The sequence below is a fragment of the Balaenoptera borealis genome, assembly GCF_965194805.1.
Source record: "Balaenoptera borealis genome assembly, chromosome: 20".
NCBI lineage: Eukaryota > Metazoa > Chordata > Mammalia > Artiodactyla > Balaenopteridae > Balaenoptera > Balaenoptera borealis.
In genome coordinates, this window is record NC_138879.1 from 47,314,206 (window position 1) to 47,340,067 (window position 25,862).

Consider the following 25,862-nt stretch of genomic DNA (forward strand, 5'->3'; position numbering starts at 1 on the left):
GAGAAGGTTCCAGCTGACCTTGCCAAGGAGCTGGCTGATTAATCCTACATCTATGTTAGCTTTGGCTTGATCCCACAGATTTTCAGCAGCTGTTGAGAAATTAAAAACTTAGACCCCCAGTCAAGTGCAAGACCCAGTCCTCAGAATGAGAAGCAGATTCTGGGTCATCCTCAGGAGCTGGGGCTTCTCAGAAATTGCCAGGTTGCATTTCCCTGTGGCATGTGTGGGCGCTGACTAATCCCACCAGGGTTTCCGATTAGCTCAGCTTTAGAGTCTGCGTTTTTACAGTTTACCAGTCCCCAATCCCATCCCTTTTGATATTTGCTTCATTGTTCGGTGGGTCACTGTAAAAGCATTTCTGGTCGGCACTCCTGGGATGACAACTCCTACCGCAGCCTTGGGATCGCTAACCAGAACCTGCCACCAGGCTGAGGAATGGGAACTTTTAAGTAACCCAATAGCCCGGTTTGTCATCCTTTTTGCTCTTGGCCAAGTCTAGCTAATATCGTCTCCTCTTTCTTTTAGTCTATTTCATCTTTGCTGCCTTGCTTCTGTATTCTAGGCTTTGGGCGTTTGCTGGGACACATTCTCTTGGAGTTGCCTAGCCTCTGGGTAACTATGAAAGGAGGTGGGATGTGGCATCAAAATGAACTCTGGGTGGACGTTGTGCCAGGACGGTCACTGGAGCGAGAGCAGGCATTGGATGTAAAAGTCACTGGGTCTCTCCCACCTGCAGCAGTGCTGGTCAGCGTGGCCCTTCTAATGAACCTCTTCAGTAGCCGTTAGCCTTTTCTGTCCTGGTGACCTGGAAGGAGCTCCTGCCCTCAATCCACCTCCCAGTTTCAGGTGCTGGATGGGAACCGCCTGGCAAGGCTCCTCTCCTTCCTACGCTCCTTGGTAGCAGACTGTACGGTATTTCACACTTCCAAGCCAGAATCAGACGTGAGGTCAGAATTCTCTTAAAAAGAGAGAAAAGCAAAATCCAGGGTCAGTTTAAGAAAAAAAATCCAGATGCCCCTTTAAAATCTGGAAATCCAAAATGGGAGGTGGGAGGAAGAAAGGCGGGGGGGAAGGTAAACGGACCACATTAAACTGGGCCCCAAATATGTACGTGTTTTGCAGAAGGTGCTTATGGCAAAAAGACCACTTGCTGCAGAAGGAAATCCCTGTTTTCTGAGGAGTTTTATATGCAGCCTATGCAGTTGATTGATTAACTTTAAAATAGAGTTGACAGGAAAACGTTTTTCGAAAAGGATGCTGACAAGACGAGGGGGAAATAAGCATAAATTTGATTCAGATATTAATAATGTGTCTCATGTGTGTAATGCTTTAGTTTTCAGAGTGTCTCCACACACGTTACGTCGTTTAAGTTCCGTATTCATCCTGCGGTGTGGGTATGACCGTGCTAGGCCAGCAGGCGTAACCTGCCCAAGGTCTGGTACCGTGTCACCTACTGACATCTACTAAGATGTCAGGGCCAGGATGGAAACCCAGGCCCTCCGAAGCCCATTTGCTTCCTCCACCACCGTTATTTCCTCCCAAGAAGAACTTTGAGATAATGTAGAAGCACTTATGCTCCTGACTCTGGTTAAATGCTCTAATATCATACCAGGAAAGACTATGAGCTCATTTCCTAGGATTCCTTAAAAAATAAGCAACATTAGTGCTCTGTCCCAGGTGGTTCTGATCTTCACCATCCTGAAGGCAAAGGGATGAATTGGAGACCACCGGCGGTACCCAGCTCTGAATAAGTTTGGGAAGATGGCAGCTGCATATAGTGAGATTTTAACCTCCCACTCTTCACCATTGCGTCATCTTCGAGTTTAGGTAAATGCTGATTTTTATTAGAGGAAATTTTCATGACAAGAGTAAAGATGGGGCAATATCATAGTTCTCCCAGTTGAATCAAGGTTAAGCCATGTACTAAAGTGAACTCTTAAAAGAAGGGGGTCTTTTTCTGGGGTCCGTAGACCTCTTGGAATCAGACAGGTTCAATAACCTGGCTTCAAAGAAATCACGAACTCTATGAAATTACGCACAGACTTTTTTGTGCATGTGTATTTTCCTCTGGGGAAAGGATCTATATGTAGCTTTTATCATCAAAAGTGTCTGTGACCCCAGAATGGTTATGAAACCAATGTTTTAAGAGGCCTTTTTGAAAACCTTTAGTGGACTTGAGATGTCAGCCACACTTAAAGGCACAGAGGTGAATCTTGGTGATCATTTCTTTAAGCTCATTTCCAGTTGGCATAAAAGAATCATTAAAGCGGACCTGTGTGACTTTTCTAACATAAATTGACATGGTTGGAATGATCATTCTTATGCCTTCTGCACAGTTTCAGAGCAGAGTAATCGGGATGCTAAAACCTGAGACAGATAGTCCCAAGCAAATCTATAAATCACTGATGAATGATATAAGTTCCTAAATAAATCACTATCATATAAAATTAGACCATGATATGTTAGTCTACAAAAGGATCAACTTTTCAGCATCAGATGTGAGTCTAGAAACATAATTTTTTCCCACTAACCCAGTGGGCCTTTACTTGGAAACAAGGTCTAACAACAAGGGACAAAACACAGCCATGACCTCCTGTCTTCCTTGAGATCCAGTGGGAAAGAAAGGGGAGGCTCTCTAGGGAGGGAGGAAGATAACGGTCATAGGGGTTACAGTTTCTTCCCTCTCTAAGGAGGATATTGGGAGAAAAGAAATATCTGTGATGATCTGAGGTAGGACAAGGGGAGGGTGTTATAGTCCTTCTGCCTACATGAGGGACCCAGAAAAAATTGAATTCTTCCTTATCTGTTATGGGGGAGGGGACAGCACCTCTATTTTTAGAGTCTTAAAAGGTACTACACTAAGCAGGCCTCATCCTCAGGTCCTCCTTTTATGACATCAGCTGGGGGATGGTCCTGACTCACACTGAGTGGCCCAGCATTTAGGGGCTATGTTGCCCAGGTACCATAAGCCACCATTCCTCGAAAAATATCTAGCCAAGAGCCAATCACATGCTTATGTTTCAAGTATAATATGGGTGCCTACATTCAAACCGCTCTATTACAATCACATTACATCTGCCATCTTTATATTTAAAGCTCACAGGCTACAGTTTCCTTTAGGAAAAAGACTAGCTACCAAAAAGCTTGTTGTTACAAGATGCCATTGGCTTGTGGGAGTCCCAAGTCCCTGGGGAGATATGATTATAGTGATCCCTTAACAATACATGTGACCAGGGAAGATTTCTTCTATGAAGGCAAGGATGGTTTAACCGTAGAGTGGTTACTAATGAAATACACCACAACGAGTCAAAAGAATAACCTTAAAGTAACCATCCATTCCTGATAAAACTTTTTTTTTTTTAATAGATCCATTGTTTTATTTATTTATTTACCCATGGCTGCGCCGGGTCTTCGCTCCTGCGCGTGGGCCCTCTCCAGTCGTGGTGAGTGGGGGCCACTCTCTGCCATGGTGCACGGGCCCCTCACGGCAGTGGCCCCTCTTGTTGCGGAGCACGGACTCCAGGCGCGCGGGCCTCAGTAGCTGTGGCACGCGGGCTCAGTAGTTGTGGCTCATGGGCTCCAGAGCGCAGGCTCAGCGCCCGTGACACACGGGCCCAGTTGCTCTGTGGCATACAGGATCCTCCCAGATCAGGGCTCGAACCCAGGACCCCCGCATTGGCAGGTGGACTCCCAACCACCGCACCACCAGGGAAGCCCTTTTCCTGATAAAACTTTTGTTCAAAGAGTTAAGGAAGGCTATTTTTTTAAAATTGTGGTAAAATAGACATAACATAAAATTTACCATTTTAACTATTTTTAAGTGTACATTGCAGTGGTATTAAATATATTCATGCATGTTGTTGTGCAACCATCACCACCATCTATCCCCATAACTCTTTTCATCTTTGTAAAACTGAAACTCTACATCCATTGAATAGTAGCTCTTTCTCCCATCCCCCCTACCCCCGACAACTACTATTACAATGTCTGTCTTTATGATTTTGACTACTCTAAGTACCTCATTTAAGTGGAATCATACAGTATTTGTCTTTCAGTGACCGACTTATTTCACTTAGCATATGTCCACAATGTTCATCCTTATTGTAGCATACCCTTCCTTTTTCAGGCTGGATAATATTCAAGACTGTTTTGTTTAACATGTTAAAGGATATCTGTCTCAACGCAATGGCTAATATTACCTATGATAGTAAAATATTACAGATATATCCATTACAGTCAGGTAGAAGATAAGGATGCTCGCTACTTAATATTGTTCTGGAAATTCCAGCCAGAATAGTTCTACAAGAAAAGGAAATAAGTAATATAAATATTGAAAAAAGAAGATGAAGTTGTTTTTATTTGCAAATGGCATGATTTTTTATTCAGACTAAAAAACTACTTTGAAATGTGTATAGTTGACCCTTGAACAACATGGGTTTTAACTGTGTGGGTCACTTATACACAGTTTTGGTGTTTTTTTTCCATAGTAAATACTATAGTACAGCACTATCTGTGGATGGTTGAATCTGCAGATGTGGAACCGAGAATATGGCGGGCCACCTTGAGCATTCCAAGATTTTGGTATCTGTGGCAGGTCTTGGAACCAGTCCCCTGTGGATACCAAGGAATGACTGTATATTTAAAAATTAGCGGTTTTTACAATTGCATCTTTCCATTTGTGACCTGGATCCCACCTTTTTGCCTATTCAAGGACTTTGCTTCTACACGTTTCCTTTTCATCAGTTTTCTTCTTTCTCTTCTGTATTATTCCCAGTTGCATATATTACAGTATCTCCCATCTTTAAAATACCCTCCGTCTGACCTCATCATGTATTTTTCCGGCTACAATCCCATTTCTTTGCTTCCTTTACAGCAAAACTCTTAAAGAGAGTTGCCTGTAGTCACTACCTCAGCCCCTTATTTGCTATTTTCTCCTCTTTTTATAACCTTTCTTCTTCCTGTTATTCTCCTCTTGATGTTTCACGTGTTGTCGGGACGACTCGGACTTGTCTGTGTCCCAGGCCCATTGCAGGCGTGTGTGCTGGACAGAGCTGTGCCCCGTCCTTCCCTCTTCATTCCAGTGTGTCTGTCAGCTTCACCCCTGCACTGACTCCTCCCTGACCCCATCAAGTTCATATGTGACCATTGGTGCCACATCCACTGGTCAGTTCTCTGACCTCATCTTATTCAACGTCTCAGGGCATTTGACACAGTGGCCTACACTCTCCTCTCCAAAACACTATGCTCACCTGCCTATTGGGACACTGGAGTCTCCCTGTTTTCCTGTGTCACTCATCACTCCTCAGCCTGCTGTGGGTGGTACCCGGCTCTCCCCCAGGGTCCCTTTTCCTCTGTAGCCATGTCTTCTCCTTGGATGACCTCACCTGGTCATCCAAGGCTCTAGGATCCTCGCAGATACCAAAATTCGCGTATGCTCAAGTCCCTTATATAAAATCGCACGGTATTTGCATATAACCTATACACATCCTCCTGTACACTTCAGATCTTCTCTAGATTGCTTACAATACCTAATACAGTGTACATATAACGTAAATAGTTATACCTACAATGTAAACGCTATGTAAATAGTTGCCTGTGCTTGGCAAATTCAAGCTTTGCTTTTTAGAACTTTCTTGATAATTTTTCCCCCCGAATATTTTTGATCTGCGCTTGGTTGAATCCGCAGATGCAGGACCTGTGGATATGGAGGTCTGACTGTATGCTTAGAAGCAAAATTCTGTTATTTTTACACATCTACAGGGCCTTGAAGATCTGGTCCACGACTGCCCTTCTGACCTCATCGTGGCTCCCCTCCCTGACTGTCTGGCTGCGTCCACTATCACCTTCCCCATTCAGCCTCCCCCCATGTGCACGGGACTTGTTTCATGTCATTATTGGGGTCTGTGCTCAAATGCCATTTCTTCAAAGATGCCTTCCAGAGCACTCACTAAAACGTGTACCACTCCCCCCAGTGTGCCTTCACTCTTACCCTGCTCTGGCTTATTTTTATTGCTTACAAGGGCCTGAAATTATTTTTCTCTATATATTCTTGCTTATATTGTCTGTCTCTCCCACTAGAATAGAAGCTCTGCAAAGGCAGCCACGTCATCTGCCTTGTTCTTTCTTGTCCCTTGGGCTGGCACATAGTAGGTACTCAGTTAATATCTGTTGAATGAATTGCAGCACTTACCACTTGTAAAAAAAGTATCTTGGGAAAAACAGTGTATTTATAACAGTGAGATAGATGTGTATCTCCTAAACATCAGTAAGTAAAAGAAAGATAAGCAACAAAAATGAGCATCATTTTTTCCTATCAAATTGGGAAAACTAATGGTAGTGATAATGTTGGTGAGAGTACCAGGAAACGGGTGCTCTCATTTGCCATTGGTGGAATATAAAATTGTCTAAGCTTTCATAAGTGATGAGTCATGGGTTATTTTTATCTCAGTTTTGTGGTTTGCTATGTTTCCCATTTTTCCCAATAGTTACTTTCCCCCCCAGTAGTTACTTTTTAAATCAGAAAAATCTGATAATCCCCCCAGCCCCCCAACTTTTTTTTTTTTTTTAACCTGGCTGGATCCTGGTACCAGCAAACTTGTAAAGCTAATCCCACTGGTAGGATGGTCTTGTTTTGTTGTTGAACCTCTTAAGAATGTTTAATCTGAATCCTGTATCGGGTTTCTCGGGAATAGTGCAAAATTGGTTACTGGAAACTTTATGGGCAGAGTCACCCTTGATCTGAGGTCCTGGCTGGTTTGGGGAGCCCAATGGAAACGTGAGGCTGGGAAAAACATGCAGCACTAAGGGGGGCCACCCAGTTAGAGGTGGGGGTCCCACAACCCTTCCTGCCAAGACCCAGGTCTCCATAGGCAGGGTAGGCCTCACATTTCTTGGCAGATACCCTGCCCAACTCCCTGGCTGCTTGGGACTGAGTTAAAAACAATGATCACAGCCACCCATGCCTTTTCCTCTGCTTTATGCAGCTGGATTTCTGATGCCTGTTTCCCTCGACACCTCCATACCCTATTGTGCCAGTGCCCACAGGGCCAGCCCCTCCTGTCTGGGCCCCAGGCCCCCGGAAGGGAGGCTCACAGCTGAATCACCAGTGGGCCATCCTGCAATCTCCCCTCGTTTCTTTCTTTTCTGGAGGTGCATTGGTAGTTCAACATTTCATTTCATGACGTCACTTTCTGGCCTTGGCAGCTCAGTTCCAGAGCTCTCAGCGGCCCACCTGAGCAGCACCACCCAGACGGCCGGGAGCTTACAAAGGAGCCAGCACACACTCGGCTCCTAGCCCTGGGCCGTCGCCTTCACGCTTTCTCAGCCTCGGCTCTCAGACCCTGGCCCTCTGACAGCTGGCGCAGCTGACTGCAGGAACCTGCCAAGGACTGGGGATTGTTTTAAGTGGCACAGGGAAATGCGGGTTGGGGCTGGCTGAGGATCGTGCTTCACAAGTGTTTGCAGGCCGAGTGGCACACACTTTTAGAGCAACTACCGATACTTCGGCGCATGGACCTGGTGAAGTGGGGAGAGGGGCCGATTTTAACTCTTGGTCATCTGTTGAATGCCCTTGTCCCTTCTCCCTTGGGGCCAAGGGGACACGACCGAACACCTGCCTGCTGATAGGGTGGAGAGGCACCAATAAAAAGCCTCCCTTCCTGCCTTAACTACCTGGTGGAGGTCTGACTGTATTTGAAAGATGCCTAATCCATCTTCATGTTCGTGCTTCTTAGAGACAGTGCCCACGGGGGAGGTAGGAGAGAAAAGCTCACCCAGGGCGAGTGTGGTTCTCCGTCGGCCTCTGCTGCGACTTGAGCCTGGGTGTGGCTCTGACTTGGGGTCCGCTCCACTGTCTCAGGCTGCAGGGACAAGTGGGATTGTAGCTTCTCTTGTCCCTTTTGCCCAGCCAGCCCTGCTTTCAATCAGTAATTCATTTAATCTGTACTTTCGTGTTTTCCAGCCTGTCTACCCCTGAGGCCCAGGAGGCTCCGAAGAACTCTGCAATTAATCTGGTTTGGATTTAACCACCTTCTTTTACTTTTCTTCTTATAGCTTAAACTTTGGAACAAATATCGAATTTCCAACATTCCATCACTAATATTCTTAGACGCCACCACCGGGAAGGTCGTGTGCAGGAATGGGCTGCTGGTGATCCGCGATGACCCAGAGGGTAAGACCTTGCTTTGTCCACCCGTACTCCCTGCTCTACCCCCCTGCCCTGCCCTCCTCCCTGTTGGTAGAAAGTGTATAAAGGAAATATATGAGTGTGGGTTTATTTGGCTAGAGAATATTGTCTTGATGAAATTACAGTATTCTCCAGGTCATGGTTAAGATTTTTACAGAGATCAGAATGTCCCTCGTGGGGGCTTTTAATTCATGGGCCAGCGGAGATGGAATCTGAAAAAGGAAGTTTAGCTTTGAGGGCTGAGGAGGCCATTGAGAAGCGGCTTGAGCCCAGATTCCGACTCCTAGTGCTGTTTCAACGGCAGCTGTCACCTTCACAATCAGAGGCAGGCTGTGTGGTTTCGGGGGTTTTTTTCTCATTAAAATTTTACCGTAGCAAAGTCGAAATCCCTGCATTGCTCTGCTGGCCTGGCGGTGAGGGCCCCTCAGTTCTTGGTGCTGCTCAAGTCCTAAGCCTTGGTCTTGCTGACTGGCTGGGTGGCTGGCTGTGCCTGGGTGGCTCTCATCACCCTGCTCAGAGGCTGTCCAGGGCCTGTTTCTCTCCTTCCCTCAACCCCCGCCCCCCAACCCAGTGCACTGGAGTCATAAAAGTCATAAAAGTCATAAAAATGTTATAAGATCTTCTGTCCCTCACTTACTGAGCCAACTGGAGGATTCAACCCTGGTCACAAATTTTCCCAGTAAAAATTTCACCTGCTTCAAAGAATTGTCCTCAGTAAAAACCAGGGCAGGTAGAACCAAGTCTTTACCTTCTGAAATGTAAACACACACACACACACACACACACACACACACACACACACACACACACACACACACACACACACACACCCCACACACACACACACTCCACTCTGAAGTTTGTTAAAAACCCAGCTTCCCCACCTCCACCCCCAGAGATTTTTGAATCCATTTGTTTCAGGGTGGGCTTGGCCACCTGCTTTTTCAGCCAGGCTGTGCTTCTCCCTCCCATCCTCCACCCACCCCAGGCGATTTTGAGGCAGTGGTCCCTGGACCACCCTGTGAGAAAACACTGTTCTGTTGAGTGGGGGAGCATATCATTTGCTCTTCCTGCCTGGGGCTTACGTGTCACCAGAATGTCGACCATCTGGGTTGAGTGGTTTTACGCTTTCCTTTCAGTAGACTGAAATTCTCATCTCACTTGGTTCCCTGGGCCCCAACCCAGACCAGCTGAATCAGAATCTCTGGGGGTGGGGAATTTTATAATTCCCCAGCTGATTCTAAAATGCAGAGTTGAGAGCCACTGAGAGTCCAGGGTTGGAATTGAAGAAACTCACGGTTAATACCCGAGGCAGTGATTTCCCAACTGTCCCATCATCACAGTTACTTGGGGAGTCGTTTTGCTTTGTTTTGGACATGCATCTTCAGCCTTGCCCCTGAATCCTGAGACTGGGGGTGGGGGGTGACCTGGGCGTCTGTACTTTTCAAAAGCCCCCCAGGAGACGGGTCCTGTGGTCATCCAGGTTCAGGAACCATTGCCTTGAAGATAGGTAGGGCTCTGCCGTGGATGAGTCCTGCTTCTATGCCTGCTTTAGCTGCGGATCCTATGGATATGTTAAAAAATACTGTTTGGTGATAAAGTTGTCATGCTCTGCAGCCCTGAGGCCTTTTGGGTCAGAGGCCACGAGGAAGAGTCTTAACATTCTCGCTGTCTGTTGCCTGTTTCAGGTTTGGAATTCCCTTGGGGGCCTAAACCCTTCAGGGAAGTCATTGCAGGGCCCTTGCTTAGAAATAATGGGCAGTCCCTGGAGAGCAGCAGCCTGGAGGGGTCTCACGTGGGAGTCTATTTCTCTGCACACTGGGTGAGTGTTTGGTCCCTCTTTAGTCCAGACAGAAGGGAGCAGTGATGTCACCACCAGGACCAGCTGGGGTTGGCTTCTGGAGGTGTGACTGCTCAGGTGTCATTTCCCGACATTCTTGCCTTCTCCTGTGCCCAATGCATTGCTGGCATGCTGCACGTGCTTACTGTGATGAATGATATTAGCAGCAAGAAAATGACTTCTATGGACGGGCCTAAAAGGGTAGTCCTTCCCCCTAAAAAATAAATAAATAAAAAGAGGAGTGCTCCTAACCCATTCTGATGCGGCTCCTCATGGTCCCCGCGGGAGTTCGTTTTAACTGCTGCCTGCTGGCACCCAGGTGGATGGGGCAGGGCCTGTGTTGGATACGCGCCATCACGAGAGGCACATTGGTTTCTGCCTCTTCCATAAACTGGTAACGCGATCCAAATCCTGCCTGGGTGTTGCTGACCTGGCCTCTACGGGCAGGTGGCTGGGAATTGGGAAGGAGAAGGCACGGCGTGAGGCTGCAGGATCCCACTCGTGTCTTCCAGTGTCCACCGTGCCGAAGCCTCACCCGGGTCCTGGTGGAATCCTACCGGAAGATCAAGGAGGCAGGCCAGAAGTTCGAGATCATCTTTGTTAGTGCAGACAGGTAACGTGTGCTGGGGAGAGTGGCGGTGCATCTCCCCTTTTCTCTAGGTGGATGTCTCTTGCCATACACATCTCGCCTCTTTAGCTTAGAGCTTCGGGGATAGGGATCAAGGAAGACATATCTGGGATGATTGTCGGAGGGACAGATACATTTCATATTTACTCACGTAATTGTCTGAAGGGGAGCCAAGAAAAACCCGTCCTTGCTGTCAATATTAAGGGACATCCCAATTCTGGCCTGGGGCGTTTGAGATTAGGATGCATTTTTTTCTGATTAGTTCAGCTTTGTGGATGGTGGTGAAAGGATGTGGAGGGGGGAGGATGGAAAGAAAAGAGCCGGAGACTAATGGAATGTGACACCTATCCTAGCGGGCTCTGCAGTCATTTCTCTTAGTTCTGGCCACGTGCTTTTTCTAGGGGCTCTCCTCAAAACAAGAACAGACATTCTTCCTGGAGTATGTCAGGGCCTTTTAGCCTCAGTCTCCTCTGTTTCTTGCCCTCTTGCCGGCTTTACTCATCAGTGACCTTCCTTCATCTCAAAACTCCAGCCCCAGTTCCCGAGCCACCAGGTGTGCTGTTCACAGAAGGGTCTCTGAATGGCAACACACGGAGGGCCTTGTGTCCACTGTCGTACCCTTGATGTCTGCATGATGCTCAGTTTATTGGCCCGTGGGCCCCGCCCCACTACGCCGCCGCCCCCCCCTCTCCCCGCCCCCCCCCTCCCCGCCCCGGCATGTGAGTGGGGCAAGCCTGAAGGCATGCCACAGGGAGGAGTCACTTTTTTAAAGCTTTAAAAAACATCAACTTGGGAATTCCCTGGCGATCCAGTGGTTAGGACTCCGCGCTTTCACTACTGAGGGTGTGGGTTTGATCCCTGGTCGGGGAACCAAGATCCTGCAAGCCCCATGGCGCAGCCAAAATAAATAATAAAAAACATCAACTTTATTGAAGTACAATTTACATACAGTGAAATTCATACATTCTAGGTGTACAGTTCAATGAATTTTCACTAATGTATGTACCTGTGTCACCATCACAGTGAAGGTGTAGAACGTTCCCGTCAATTAAAAGAATCCCTCGTGCCTCTTCTCAGTTAATCCTCACCCCCAAATCCCAGCCCCACGGATCCCCGGATCTTCTTTCTATCACTTGATTAGATTTATCACTCCTAGAGTTTCTTAGACATGGAGTCGTAGGTATATGCTTGGTTAAGTGTCCTGTACGCATCACTGTTATGTGCACAGATTACAAACATTGCGGGGAATGTGGTGTCCGAACATCTAGACTCCTCATAAAAGTAGGACCTGTCAGTGTTGAGAAAGGAGAAGCTAAGCGAGAGTTGAATGTTTAGGATGCAGAGCAGCGGGATGGGGAAATGGCCTGGCGTTTCAGTGTGGCGTCCACCTGCCGTGTGGAGCTTTGCCGGGGGTGTGCACTGGAACGGGTAGGGCAGTGTCCTCCTTCCACCTGGTGTCCGAGGAGCACGATGATTAGAAGCCCTGGCATCTGTAGGGCCCTGGGCACGACTTGGTGGAAGGTGGGGAGGACCCAGTGGTGGTGCCTTGGGGGGTAATAGGGCTCTGTCTCCGTGTGTGTGTGTGTGTGTGTCTCTGTAGGTCAGAGGACTCATTCAAACAGTACTTCAGTGAGATGCCGTGGCTCGCCGTCCCCTACACCGACGAGGCCCGGCGGTCGCGCCTCAACCGGCTGTATGGAATCCAAGGTAGGCGTGCCCGACTCGTGGGCTCCTTGGAAACCTGCTCATCTGGGCTCACCACCTCTTTGGCTTTCCTTCTAGAGGGAAAAGAACATCTTTATTTCCATGAATGTTCACATTCCTTAGCATCTTAAAAATATGCGGTGGATTTAAGGTATGTAGATTATCCCTCATTAAAGCCATCTTTTTTTTTTTTAAAGTGCTTGTCCCCGTGAGACAGCTACTTCTCACCACCTGGCCTAGTGGGTTCTAATGTGGCTGGGCTATGGAGAACACCTGCCCAATGACTCGGCCAAAACCCTATCCCGAGGTTCTTTCTGTCAAACAGACCTGAGGGTGACCTTTGGTTCTGTTACTCAGGCTCTTTGAGCCTCGGTTTCCTCATCTGTAAAATGTGGATGATAAATGTGCCACAAAGAGTCTCTGGGAGCGTTAATAGGATAATGCAAATCCCATACTTCTCACGTTCCTGAAGTGTCATAGTGAAGGCTGAGGGGGTATTATTGCCTTTTAGGCAAGAAAATTGATTTCCTGAGAGTGTTGAAGACTTGGACCTGAAGTACTAATCATGGTGTTTTTCAGCAATAATGATGACTAGTGAGACAATCTGTGTTTTTATTCTTTATTATGTGAATACCTCCTTCCCAGCCTTCACCCAGCCAGGTTTTTTCTTGGTGGCCTATTAAGAGTTAAATTCATTCTCTTTGTATCAGCGGTACCAGATCCTGGTCAACCCTAGACAGATAACAGCTAATATTTGAGTTCTCAGTGTCTTGGTTTATAGGAATTGGAAAAAAAAAAGACAAATCAAGATCTACCCACCAACTCCACAGCTTGTGGGGGAACTCATCAGGTTCTTTAACCTTTTTTCTTCACCATGTAGAGTAAGCATTTGGCTTTGTCAGGAGCTAGTTTCAAAAAATTAATATTTCATTTAAAATTGGTGATTCTCAATTTCAAATGTGCCTAAGAATTCCCTGGGGATCTTGTGAAACTGCAGATTCGGATTCAGTGGTTCTGGGGTGTGGCTGAGATCCTGCATTTCCAGCAAGCCCCCAGGCGATGCCAGTGCTGCTGGCCAGGGGCCACACTTCGGGCACTGAGTCTAGGTCTAGTAATCCTTTGAGAATTTTGGAGCTTTATGCCTCCTACTAATAAAAAAGATGAAAGCAGTTTTCTTTCCAAACAGAAGTGGAGAGACATGACATGGCTTACTGGTCCAGAAGGACGGGTACCAAGTTGGTTAATTTAAAGGAGATGGCCCAGGAGTATCTCCTTCCAGCATTCTGCATGCAGAGAGCCTTAAAACATGTGTGCCTTGGGGTAGGGGCTGTATTGCTTGAGAAAATTGATGATCCTAGGCCAGTCGTACTAAACAGAGGGTTGAATTGCCACTTGGTGGGGATAAGTAAAACTTCATATCTCTCAATTCACTTATTCATTCATTCAACAAGTATTTGCTGAGGGTTTACCCCCCTACTGCTGACGGACCTTGAGCAAGTTACTTAACCTAACTTTTTTCAGTAAAATTGGGCAGTTTCACTGTTGGATACAGAGTAGGCACTTAATATTTAACTGACTGACTTAGGGGAAAAAAGGGAAATATTTGATTTTACAACCTAAAGAAGATAAACTTTTGGATGTCAAAAAGCTTACTAACAGAAAGGCAACTAACGATATTAATAACACATGTGGCAAAGAATCTATATCCTTCATAGAAAAAGAGCTCTTTCCAGATACCAGTCCAAAAAGAGAGATAGACAAACAATTTAGTTGAAAATATGTATAAGATATGAGGTGGGCAATTTACCTGATGCATATGGTCAGAATGGATAAGAAAAATATTCAGAATAATTTTCATTCATGATTTACAGATGAAAACACTGAACTTGTGTCTATCACATTTGCAAAGAAGTCTACTTTCCAAAAAAAGATAATCCCCAGTATAGGAAAGAGAGCAGGCTGCTAGTAGGAATCTAAATCAGGACAACGTTTCAAGGAGAGAAATTGGCAATGTACACCAGAGGCCTTAAAAATCTATAAAACCTTTAATTTCAGAATCCCACTTGTAGGAATTTATGTTCAGGAAATTACCCTCTAGCACCCAGCAAAAACTGAACTTCTTTTGCAGTTGGAGATGCATTTTTGTTTTTGCTTTCATCTTTCGTATACTTTGGATTTCATCACAGACCACAGTTCTTTCCTTGCTTTAGCCCCTAGAAAACTCAGAGCTGAATTTGTAACCACCTTTAGCAGTTTTACAAAGCTGACCATTTCTCTGCATGCCTTTGACCCTAGCTTTGTTTTCTCTTCCTTCCTTGTTTTCCTTTCAGTGGGATGTTTTCATCAATTTTTTATTGGATTATATCATGCACTTTTTAAGCAGCCTCAAATCCTTTTTGGAAAAAAGCTGGAGTAGATTTAAATGCATAGGATTCTATTTCTTGAGCTCCAACTAACCACCAATACTGTACACTGAGCTTGGTGGGGAATAAGAAACCAGAAGGGTGTCCCAGTGCTGCCCTTGAGTGGACAAGATGGGATTTACATTGGGAAATAACTACAGTAGGATGATATCTTTTGAAGAACTAAAAAGTGCTGGTCAAATAGGTGTCACTTTGTACAAGGGCTCAGAAGACTGAACTTGTCCCAGAGAGCAGAGCGGGTGCTGGGCTTCACTTGGCCATTCTGCTCGGTCAGGCAGCCTCTCTATATGGAGGCATCTTCTTTCCAAACACATGTCCTCAGTGAAGCACAGCCTTTTCCTCTCTGAGGAAGGGAGTTGCCCTTTCTTGGAGGTGGAGGCCAGTGAGGTGCAGGTCATATTCTGGTGGTCGATGCTAAGGCCCTGAGGTCACCTGAAAGTAATAAATTACCAAAGGACAGTCTATATTATGCATAGCCAGTTTGAGGGTGGGGGTTTCTACCCTCCCTGTGCTCTGTGAGATGCTTCTTGGGGCCCTTGTTGGCGGGGTAAGCACAGAATAGCAATCCCCTAAGGAGAAATCACAAGGCCTGCAAGATTCCACACAAGTTTTGGACACACAGCTGAGGCTAGAAGGTACCCTTCTGTCAGACATTGGCAGGACATGAAAAAATTAAATTGATCGTGGGACTTCCCTGGCGGTCCAGTGGTTAAGACTCCACGCTTCCACTTTAGGGGGTGTGGGTTCGATCCCTGGTCGGGGAACTTAAGATCCCGCATGCTGCATGGTGTGGCCAAAAAAAAAAAAAGGAAAAAAAATTAAACTGATTGTTTTCTGTCTGCCTTCAGAGAGCAGAGAAGGGAACTCTCCTTTGGATTCTCCAGCTATCAACATGTAAATAGTACAGCAGTAGGAGCCCTGGTTGCTAGGTGTGGCCCAGACAGCCAGGATGCGGGTGACCACAGATAAGCAGGAAGAGAATGGAGAGTTTTCAGAGATGCACTCATTTGGCTCAGTCTCTTAAGGCCTGGCAGTGTGAGGATGAGTACGTATGTGGTTCCCAGACTTCAAGGAGCCCTCAGCTGAGAGTCAGAGAGCTGATCTGAGAGGCCCTGTGCCCAGGCAAGCAGCGGGCGGGCAGGCACACAAAAGAACCCAGCTCTGGCCAGCAAGTGTCCTCTGCAGCCCAGCCCTGCACCTGGCCTGTCCCGCTGCTCCTTGTCTGCTGGCTCCACGGTGTACACTCCCTGCCATCTGTACTAGTCCCTCCTCAGCTTGGACCAGCCTGCTTTCCCAGCTCTCTGCCTCCTGCTTCCTCACTCTTGGGTTCTCTCCCTGGCACAGTGTTTTCTGCCAACTGCTCACTTGATCACTGACCTCTTTGGCTAAGCCTTAGGGGTCATTCCTGCAAGCAGCCTGTCAGACATTGCCGGCTGACCCTGATCTGTCTGTCCGCCTGTGAAACCAGAGATGCACTAAAGCACAGTGAAATGAGAGTGTGGAAGAGCCACACAGGATCCTTTTCAAGGCAGCATTTCATGAAGGGCACACAATGGAATAGTCTGAGTTCACGCGAGACTCTGGCTTGGAGCTCTTGAGCCCAGAAGGCTTCCTGGAGGAGGTGACTCTAGAGCAGGGCCTTACAGAATGGATGGGATTTAGGTAGAGGGTTTGAGACATTCCAGGGCAAAGGCCAGAGTAGGTTGTCCATGGTGTACTATAGGGCAGACTGGGTAATAAGGCTGATGATGCCACATCACAGAAGGCCTTGAGCACCAGGCTGTGGTCCTTGAACTTGGCGCTTTGGACTTTGGAGCTTTTTGAAAAATTTGATTAAGGGGAGATCAGTGCAGTAGTGACATTTAAGCTAGACTGGAAGAGAAATCCCAGAGGCATGTTATCCTCTGATATTTCTGATGGACTCACTGAGCTCCCACTGTAGCCAGACCTCAGGCTGTGGCTCACGACAGGCCTGCCTGTGGGGGGAGAGAGGCTGCTCCCTTGGGCTCTAGGGCAGGTGGCCCAGGCGGCCTCTGCCTCCTTGCAGCCTCACAGGGTACTTCAGCTTCATGGCATTTTTTGGGGTCCCCTGCGCATTAGTTGTTTGTAAGTTCTTTGGCAGCATTTTCCATTGATCTTACCAGTCAGCATCCCACTGCGTTTGACTACCAAAATATAAGGTAGAGAAAAATCCACAGCCTGTTCTAGGGGGCGGGGTTGCTGAGAAGATGCCTCTGCAGCCTCGCACAGGCTGGATCGGGAGCAGGGTGCTGGGGGTGTGGAGCTGGGGGCCTGAGATCCCGGGGCCATCACTTTCCTCCCTGTCGGCATCTCCCGCGGCCCAGACTCCTCCCCTGGGTGAGTGTCTCTCTCCTCAGCAGGCCTGCTTTCGTGGCGGTATGGCCGGCTCTCCTGAATTCCCTCAGTCTCCCTCCTGTCCACCATGAAGCATCTTTTACATCATCAGGTTCATAACTCACAGTGTCTGTGTGTCTCCCCATCCCCTTTCTTCTTTCTTGCTCAAATAGAGCTCCCGTGTCCTCTCCAGGTGCACCGCCCTCCCGGCACCTCCACATGTTCACCAACCTGGAAGCTCTCTGAACCCCATCATTTTGGGGCCTTTATGGAGGTTTCACTATGTAGGCATGAGTGGTTAAATCACTGGCCATTGGTGATGAACTCAACCTCCAGCCCTTCTCCCTTCCCCAGCTCTTGAGGTCAAGAGTGTGGAGCTGAATGTTCCAACCTTCTAACCACGTCTCTCTGGCGACCCAGACCCGTCATCTCGTGAGCATCCAAAAAGACACTCACTCTTACCACTTACATTCCAACAGTCTTGGAAGCTCTTGTGTCAGGATCTGGGACTAAGACCAAATATTATAACAAAAGATGTTCCTATCACCCCAATCATTCAGGAAATTATAGGGGTTTTAGGAGCTCTGTGCCAGGAGCTGGGGATGAAGGCCAAATATATACGCCTCATTATGTTACAGTATCACGATGTGCACGTACATACACTCCATACATATGCAGAATCAGTGGAGGGTTCCACCGACTGTCTGGTCTTCTCCAAATCCCGCAGAGCTGTATCTGGGGGAGCTCATGCTCCCTGCTTGACTCTGTGTCCTGGTCTCTCACCCCACTTTCTGTCTCCTCCTGAACGTTTTGATGAGGGTGCTTTCACAGAGCAGTATGAGGTACCTTCCCCTGCCCGCACCCAAGCTGAGCCACCTCCACCTGGCCTGTCTTTGTGCCTTATAGCGCGCAAATGACTTGATCAGACCATATCGAGGCCCATGAGGGCAGAGCTCCTCTGTGTCACCTGGACAGGCTTGGGTGAAAGTGGGCGATGCAGAAGAACCCGGAATCCTCTGAGCATACTGGGAGCTGGGCTCAGAGCGCCCCCGGATTCTGAGTATCCCCCAGCATCCCGAGGAGCCCTTGCATAAGATGCTGCCACTTCGTTCAGGTGTCCATCCAGGTGGTGGTGGGAGAGTCTGGGTCTTGAGGCTGTGCCCTCCAGTCACCCCTTTCAGAGATGGCAGGACGCGCTGCAGGCCTTGAGGAGGCGTCTGCTCCCAGGCTGGTTGCTGGTCCCTCGGGTGCTCTGGCCTGAGCCCGGGCCTTGTTAGCTGGCAGTCTTCATGGGGCCGCTGGAGTTCACCAAAGCCTGGCATGTGGCCCCCGTCCACTTCCTTTGCCTTGGGGAGTAGCTGGGTTGGCCTCCCTCCTCTCAGCGCTTTGTGCAGACTGGGGAATTTGTAGCCCTATAAGCTGCTGACAAATGCCTTTCTAAGGAAAGGGTTTAGACGCACTTGGCAAAAGGCAGATCCCATTAGCAATTCTCTAATGCTGGCTGTTGGAGAATACCATGTTCTGCGCAGGGAGGCTCAGAGCCCCTTCTCTCCTGGGTTAGAGGCCCTCGCTGGCTTTGTTCCTCTCCCCCCCACCCCCGCCCCCGCCTTTGGGGCCAGCAAACAGGGCCTGGGGTGGACGGAGGCCCTGCCACCAGGAGAGCAGCAGGGAAGACCAGGAGGCAGTTGTGTGAGGCCCGTCGCTCTCCCGGGATCTATTTATCTTCTGTTTCTCTGTTGCCCTCTTATTCCTCATCCTTATCCTCTGGCTTTTTCTTCTCCTCTTCCCTTTTCCCTGCCTTTCTTATCCACTTCCCGCCCTTCTCCTCTCTTTCCCTTCCTTTGCCCTCTTCCCTGCCCCTTTCACAAAATGGACTTGAGGCAGAGTCTCTTTATTTTCTATAGAAACGAAACATTCAGCCATTGTGTTTTTCAGTGAGTAGAGGGCGAGGGGCCGACGCTGGTGTTTTTGTAGGCAAATCTCAGTATTTAAAGGGCTGGCGCAGGCTCTGTGGAGCTGGCCCCCTGGGCCTGGGGAGGGCGGCTGGGGGCTGTCTAGGGGCCTACAGAGCAGCCTCAGTGCTCTTCTCTGCTCATCTTGTTTCATTCTGAAAACATAAAAAAAGGAAAAACAGGAAAGGACAAAGAATAATGTAACAAACACCCATGTGGCCACCACCTAGAACTGACATCTTTGCCTGAGGTATTTATCAACGAATGGGAGCATTAAACACAGACCAAGTGGGGCTCCCTTTACTCCTCCGTGGAGCATTGCCCCTTCTTTCTCCCCAGTGGGGGAGAGCGGTGACACTATCATCCAGTCATTGTGAATATTCCTCATCTGTTTTCAGATGTTCACTGCATCTCTGAATCCATGAGTAATGTATAGTCGTGCTGGGTGTGTTTTTAGAAGTGTACTTAAGTGCTGACATGCTGTAATATCATAATGCAGCTTGCTTTTCTCACTAAACATTATGTTTTTGAGACTTATCCCTGTTGATATTTACATCTGGTTTATTTCAGTGCCGTGAAGTGCTTTGTTGTACCACAGCCTGTTTATCAGTTCCACTGTCAGTGGATACTTGGTCATTTCTGGCTTTTCTGTATTACAAGAACGCTGCCATTTTAAATGTCTTCTTTGGGACTTCCTGGCTGTCCAGTGGTTAAGACTCTGAGCCTCCACTGCAGGGGGCTCGGGTTCAATCCCTGGTCCGGGAACTAAGATCCCGCATGCCACGTGGCACGGTCAAAAAAAAAAAAGTCTTCTTTGTGCTTCCTGATGCGGGCCTTCTGGCCGAGTTCAAGTGGGCCCAGACTCATCCCTTTGACTTCCTTTGGGTTTCTCTGCGCTTCACCACTCAAACCAGCTGCCTTCTTCCTTTCCTTAACTCTCCCAGCAGGGGAAGGTTTGGGGGAGTAGGAGGGGGAGGAAAAGAGGGATGTGCTGAACGGAACTGGGGTTGATGTTGCCAAGGCATGGTCTGTATTTGTCATCCCACCCCTGCTGCCCTATGGTTCCTGTTTGATTTTTATTTAATGTTAGTGCATTCATCATAATACCATTTAACAAAACTTAAATATGTATCTATTTCACCCACATTCCTGCCTTCCTAGCACAACTGTTTTCACTTTTCTGAGTCCTTTTGGTCTCTGTCTTCAAGCATATTTCTACATAGTTGTAATTGTACACATAGCACTGTGTATTCTGCATTTTCAACTCATCCATGTATTACAAACATTTCCATACTGCTACAGTGTTCATGATGACCATTTATTTCCGTGATCACGTAACCACTTGCCCTGCCACGTGCCCTAACCCACTCTTCCGGTCTTGGGGTCTGCTTTTCCTCCCCTTTCTCTTCCCCACTGCCAGCAATCTTTGCGATCACACTGCCATCTAGAAGCAGAGAAACAAAGTTGGGTTACGGCCCTGACCAGGTCCTCTCCCACCCCCAGGTGCTGCCCCAGACCCACCACCTCCTTTGAAACTCCCTCTTTCCTTGGTGATAGGAAAGCAACCAAACGCAACTGTGGGACAGTCTCCGTGCACGTGGCTTTTTTTTTTTTTTTCCGGCCGCATTGGGTCTTCGTTGCTGTGTGCGGGCTTTCTCTCGTTGCGGCGAGCAGGGGCTACTCTGTGCATGGGCTTCTCATTGCGGTGGCTTCTCTAGTTGCGGAGCACGGGCTCTAGGCGTGCGGGCTTCAGTAGTTGTGGCGCATGGGCTCAGTAGTTGTGGCTCGCGGGCTCTAGAGCGCAGGCTCAGTAGTTGTGGTGCATGGGCTTAGTTGCTCCGCGGCATGTGGGATCTTCCCAGACCAGGGCTCGAACCCGTGTCCCCTTCATTGGCAGGTGGATACTTAACCACTGCACCACCAGGGAAGTCCCGCACGTGGCTTTGAGATGGTTTTAAATACTCACAAATCGGCTCCTCCCAGGAGGAAACAGTATGGAGCCGGCTTCTTAGGCCTTGTTCCTTCTTCTCTAGGTTTTCGGGGAGATGCTGAAGGGGATTCTGAGGCGCTGCTGTGGCCCACCCAAGCTCCCCTGGGCGGGGGCCTGGGGCTGAAGCCCTCTCTAGGAGCATAGAGTGTGTGTTCTACTCGCAGAGGTTAAGCTTGGGGTGGTGCGAGCGAGAGAAAACCAACCGCATACGTGGCCGCATTATACCGTCCCTGGAACCCTCCCTGTGGTGTTGACATCGCCTCGGTGATCTGTTTCTTTAGCGAACTCCCTCCAGCCAGCGTGAAGGTTTCTGTTTATCTCACTAGAGCAAGGCACCAGTCTTCTGTCCCTTCTCACAAGCCAAATGATCAACTTAGGGATGATTAAAAAAAATAATGATGAACTTATTTATAATAAGAGCTAATATTTACAGAGTACTTACTGTGTGCCAGATGGTCTGCTCGAAAGCATCTTCTACTTGTCATTTTACTTCCAGCTCCCAAGTAAGACAGGAAACTATCACTACCCCCATTTGACGGTGTGGAATTGAGGCTCTGAGCAGTTAAGTGACTTTCCTGGATCTTCCTTAGAATTCTTACTGTACTCTTCCTCCAACCATTCCAGCCATCCCAGCTGGGAAACGACATGTTCAAGAGAAGCAGAGACGAACTGCTCCCTTTTCATTCCCTTCAGTGAAGCCCCTTGCTGGGGTGGCAGTTATTTTGTACAAAGGCATTGATTAGAAATTTTCCATTCCCTTTAAGTTTCCCATAAGAGGCTCTGCCCTATTTTCGCCTTAGAAGTCTCTGCTTCGGGGAACCTGCTTCAAGGGAGGTGGGGAGCAGGAAAGGCCTGATGGGGCGGGGGGCGGGCGAGAAAGGGGAGAGGTGTCATATCTCAGCCTCCCTCCCCAGAGCCTCAGAGAAGAGGGAGGTGGGTGGTGCAGAAAGTGTGGGCGCAGGGCCTGCCCTGCCCAGCTCCTCCCTGGGGATGAGAGTCCCCAGCCCGGGGCTGTGAGAGCCCCCCCCACTGGCCGGACTGGTGGAAAGAGCGGCAGCTTTTCCAGCAGGCAGACCAGGCTTCCTGTCCCACCGTGGCCACTTACTGGCCAGACGACCTTAGGTAGGCAACTTGAACATCTGCAGAAGGAGGATAATCGTACTTCCAGGAGTGAGTGAGGTCCCACGCCCCGTGCGGAGCACAGAGCAGATGCCCAGAGAGCAAGCTTCCTTCTCTCACCCGCTGGTTCATCTCTGGAGGAACATACACACTTAGGGCTCCGAGGCCGAGCTAACCCAAGATCCGGTGATGGGAAGGCGGCCTGGCCCGATGCTTGTTGATTCTCTTTCTCTGTCCGTGTGCCGGAAATGGGCTTCTCTTGGTTGAAGTCTGTGGTCATTGTACCGAGTCGCTTTCTGTTTACACTCCACAGTCACATGCACCTCATCATCTTGGGCTCGAAGCACCAAATACAAGGGGGACTTCGTTTTCGCGTAGCCGTCGGGGAGGAGTGGGGAGACCCGGGGGCCCAGGGGAGCTGTTCCTCTGTTGACTTGGCGAGGACTCCACAGCAGCCAGCTGGGGGCTTGTGTCCCTGCCCTGCCGTCCTGGTCCCCACCAGCAATGACTGGAGAGAGGCTGCAGCCGTGGTAACAAAGAAGCCCCTTAGAGTAGTCACTTGGAGAAACCGAGGCACCAAACCAGGAAGTGAGCTTCTTTGCCTTTGGATTTTACTTCTCCTGCCTTCTCTGTCCGTCCTCTGTGCCTGCTTGCCCTCCACAGACCAACTCAGCATCCCACGTCTGGGCTACAAACAGGCCTGCCGCAGTGTCTAATCATAGCAGCGGGCAGGCCCCGGTTTAACCCAACACTTGAAATCGCCCAATTTCAGAAACTGATTAAAGAACTTTGCCAAGGCATTTTTGAGATGAGGCATGGCGCTGGGGAGGCATTTGTCTGCAGCTGGTCAGCCTGTCGTGTCCTGGGCCCCAGCCCCAGGCTCCCTTCAGGCTTCTGACTCAAGCCCAGCCCGATCCTGGTTGGGGACACACCTGATGTGAGCCCCAGGCCTCTGGGGGATGACATGCCGTTGTGAGGATGAGGCTGGAAATGCCCCGAGTCCCTTGTACTCTGACACACAACTCAGGAGGCCCGGACAGCTCTGGGCGCATCCTGAAAGCCCCTGCGTGTGCCGGCTATGGCCACGTGCGTTTGTATGTGATGTGTGTTGTGGGAAAGGCAGTCCCCAGAGTCTGTTTCTCTCTGGACCTGTTCCCCGACATGCCAAGCCACTCCTTCTAATAGGTGTGGACATAATAGACTCGTTTTTCCTTTTGCAGACAGGCTCACCGCTGCATGCCCGCTGCCCCAGCCACCATGCAGGTCATAACACCAGGGCTGTATTTCTGGTACCTCAGCATCGCCCCCCGTGGCGAAGTAAAATGTCAGCGGAGCAAATTACCGACTGAATGCTGTGGAATCTATAAATATTAAATTGCTCTGGCTTTCCCTGGCCCATATAAAATTAAAGCTCCAGTCAGCTCCAGAGGGGAGGCAGCTGGTTAGTGCAAGGGGGGAGGGGACCAACTGCCAGTGGAGAGACAAGTGTCCCCAGAGGGCAGGGCCGAGTCTGCCTCTGTGGGCTGTGGGTGCTGGCTGGAGGAGAAGCAGCGGGGAATGGGGTACAAAGAACAGGGAGGTGGAAAACTCACACGCGACTGTAACCCGGGAGGGATCTCCTGTGATTTTCCACTGGAGGCTTTATGGTCAGAGGTGGGCTGTGGTTCGCGGGGCGCTTTGTGTTGCGTTTCTTGCCCTGGCCCAGGACTCTAACGTGAGGGCAACGGCACTGCCGTCAGCACGTTCCCTCCAAGGACTGCCCCCCTCAGGGCGAATGCTGGGACCTCCCCCAGCAGCAGGGCTGGAGGTGGCGGCCAGCTGTCCTCCTCCTGCCCTCCTGCCCCTGGCAGCCCCTGTCCCAGGCTCCTCCCCCCAACAGGCCCCCTGTGCTCGCACGGGTGGGGCCCTCCCGCCCTTGACCTGTGCTGGGCTGCATTGCAGGGGAGCGGGTGTTCACACCACCTCATGAGGTCTAGACCCCCTGCAGGTATGGGAGCAGCTCCTGCTTCTTGGGGATCTCTCTAGGACTTCTCCTCTGCTTCTATGTGCCAAGCCCCCGTGCTGAGTTCTGAAACGCACAGCCTTGTTGATCTTTACGTGGCGGTGGGATAAGGTGGGAGCTGCAGTGCATTCACCAGGAGGCGGGGGGCGGGGGAGTGACTTGCTTAGGCTCCCGTGGAGAAGTTACCTGCCAACCCAGGGGGGCTCCCTGGCTCTTCAGAGGCTGAGCCCAGCGTCCATCCCAGGGCTCTCCGGCTGAATTGTGTCCTAGGGGGCCGTCCCGTGGACTGTGGGTCCGTGGCCAATCTCGCGCCCTCTCTTGCAGGCATCCCCACCCTCATTGTGCTGGACCCACAGGGGGAGGTGATCACGCGGCAGGGGCGGGTGGAAGTGCTGAACGACGAGGACTGCAGGGGCTTCCCATGGCACCCCAAGCCCGTGCTGGAGCTCTCCGACTCCAACGCCGTGCAGCTCAACGAGGGCCCCTGCCTCGTCCTTTTTGTAGGTATGAAGCTCAGCGGGAGCCCCAGGGTGAGACGGGATGGGCAGAGCTCACTGGGTGGGGGTCGGGGAAGTCTGTCCCTGCACCTTCTTTCTGTCGCCAGCAACGCAGAGCCTGGGCCTTTGTCTCCGCGGCTGCCGTGCTTCTGACCCCAGTGATTTATTCGTGGTTCTCCCCTGTGGGCGGTGGTGTTCTGGGCGCTGCTGCTGTGCTTTCCTTCCTAGCTGCTCCCGGCTGCCAGCTGGGAAGAAGAGGTCAGCCCGAGAGGAAGCCCTCGGCCCCATGATGAACAGACCCATTGTTGGGGGCCGGGCTGCAGCACAGCAGCTGTGGGGGGCTGGGCCCCTTAGGCCAAGGCTCATCCCAGCTGCTGCCGCCGCTCACCTGTGCTCTGCGGAGCTGCCCCAGGGTGGCTGGAGTAGGGCCCGGCCTCGGGCGGCATCTCCGGGGCTGAGAGCCTCTCAGTCTCCCCGCCTCTCCCACTCTGGCTTTCAGTGGGTGACAGCAGGAGGACACAGAACACCCACTCCAGGCTCCCTGCAGGCCCATGGGGTGACCCTGGTCCCTTCTGCAAACGGAGCAACTGCTGGCCAAGGGCCACCTTGCCCTCTGCCTTGGGACTTGTTGCTTGGTTCCAACTTAAAGTAAATCTGAATAGCGGAATCATGGCTGAGCTGCTGCCATATGCACCACAGTGAGGGGGCTGGAGAATGCAGGCAGCATCCGACCCCCATTCTCTCGAAGTCTGGTTTGGGGGCCCCCAGGTGGGGAGCCAACATGCGGACTTGAGGGAATCCTGAAGCAAACTGACTTGCAGGCTGGCCCTGTGCTTGGAGGACAGAGGAGGCCCTGGGAGGGGATGGCCTTGGGGGACCATTCACCTTGGGGCTTTCCTAGGCAGGCTCACACGCCCACATCCTGGGGCCTGGGAAGCAATTCTGAACTGAGGGACCGTAGGGAACCTCACTGGCCATTTGCAGATGTGGAAATAGGGTCCCAGGGAGGCAAAGCGAGTTCCCAGCATCATGGAGCTAATTAAATGTGGATGTAGAGTGTGTGGTGCCGAGCCTGCGCACTGGGCCTCCCCGGCGATGTGGCACTTCTGGGTGAAGGTCCTGTGCGGGCACCTGTTTCCACCCACCCCCGGTCTGCGCTCGCTCTCG

The 25,862-nt window shown here is 49.9% G+C and overlaps 1 protein-coding gene across 2 annotated transcripts in view; it reads left to right on the forward strand.

Annotated features, from left to right (window-relative positions):
* NXN (nucleoredoxin) overlaps positions 1 to 25,862 on the forward strand; it is a 140,762-nt gene that overhangs the window by 109,518 nt on the left and 5,382 nt on the right. For both annotated transcript variants that reach the window (XM_082370724.1, XM_082370725.1), the window contains exons 2-6: positions 8,053 to 8,170; positions 9,874 to 10,007; positions 10,538 to 10,638; positions 12,254 to 12,360; positions 24,523 to 24,702. In XM_082370724.1, the coding sequence (XP_082226850.1) occupies positions 8,053 to 8,170; positions 9,874 to 10,007; positions 10,538 to 10,638; positions 12,254 to 12,360; positions 24,523 to 24,702 (640 nt within the window). The remainder of the gene's footprint in view (positions 1 to 8,052; positions 8,171 to 9,873; positions 10,008 to 10,537; positions 10,639 to 12,253; positions 12,361 to 24,522; positions 24,703 to 25,862) is intronic.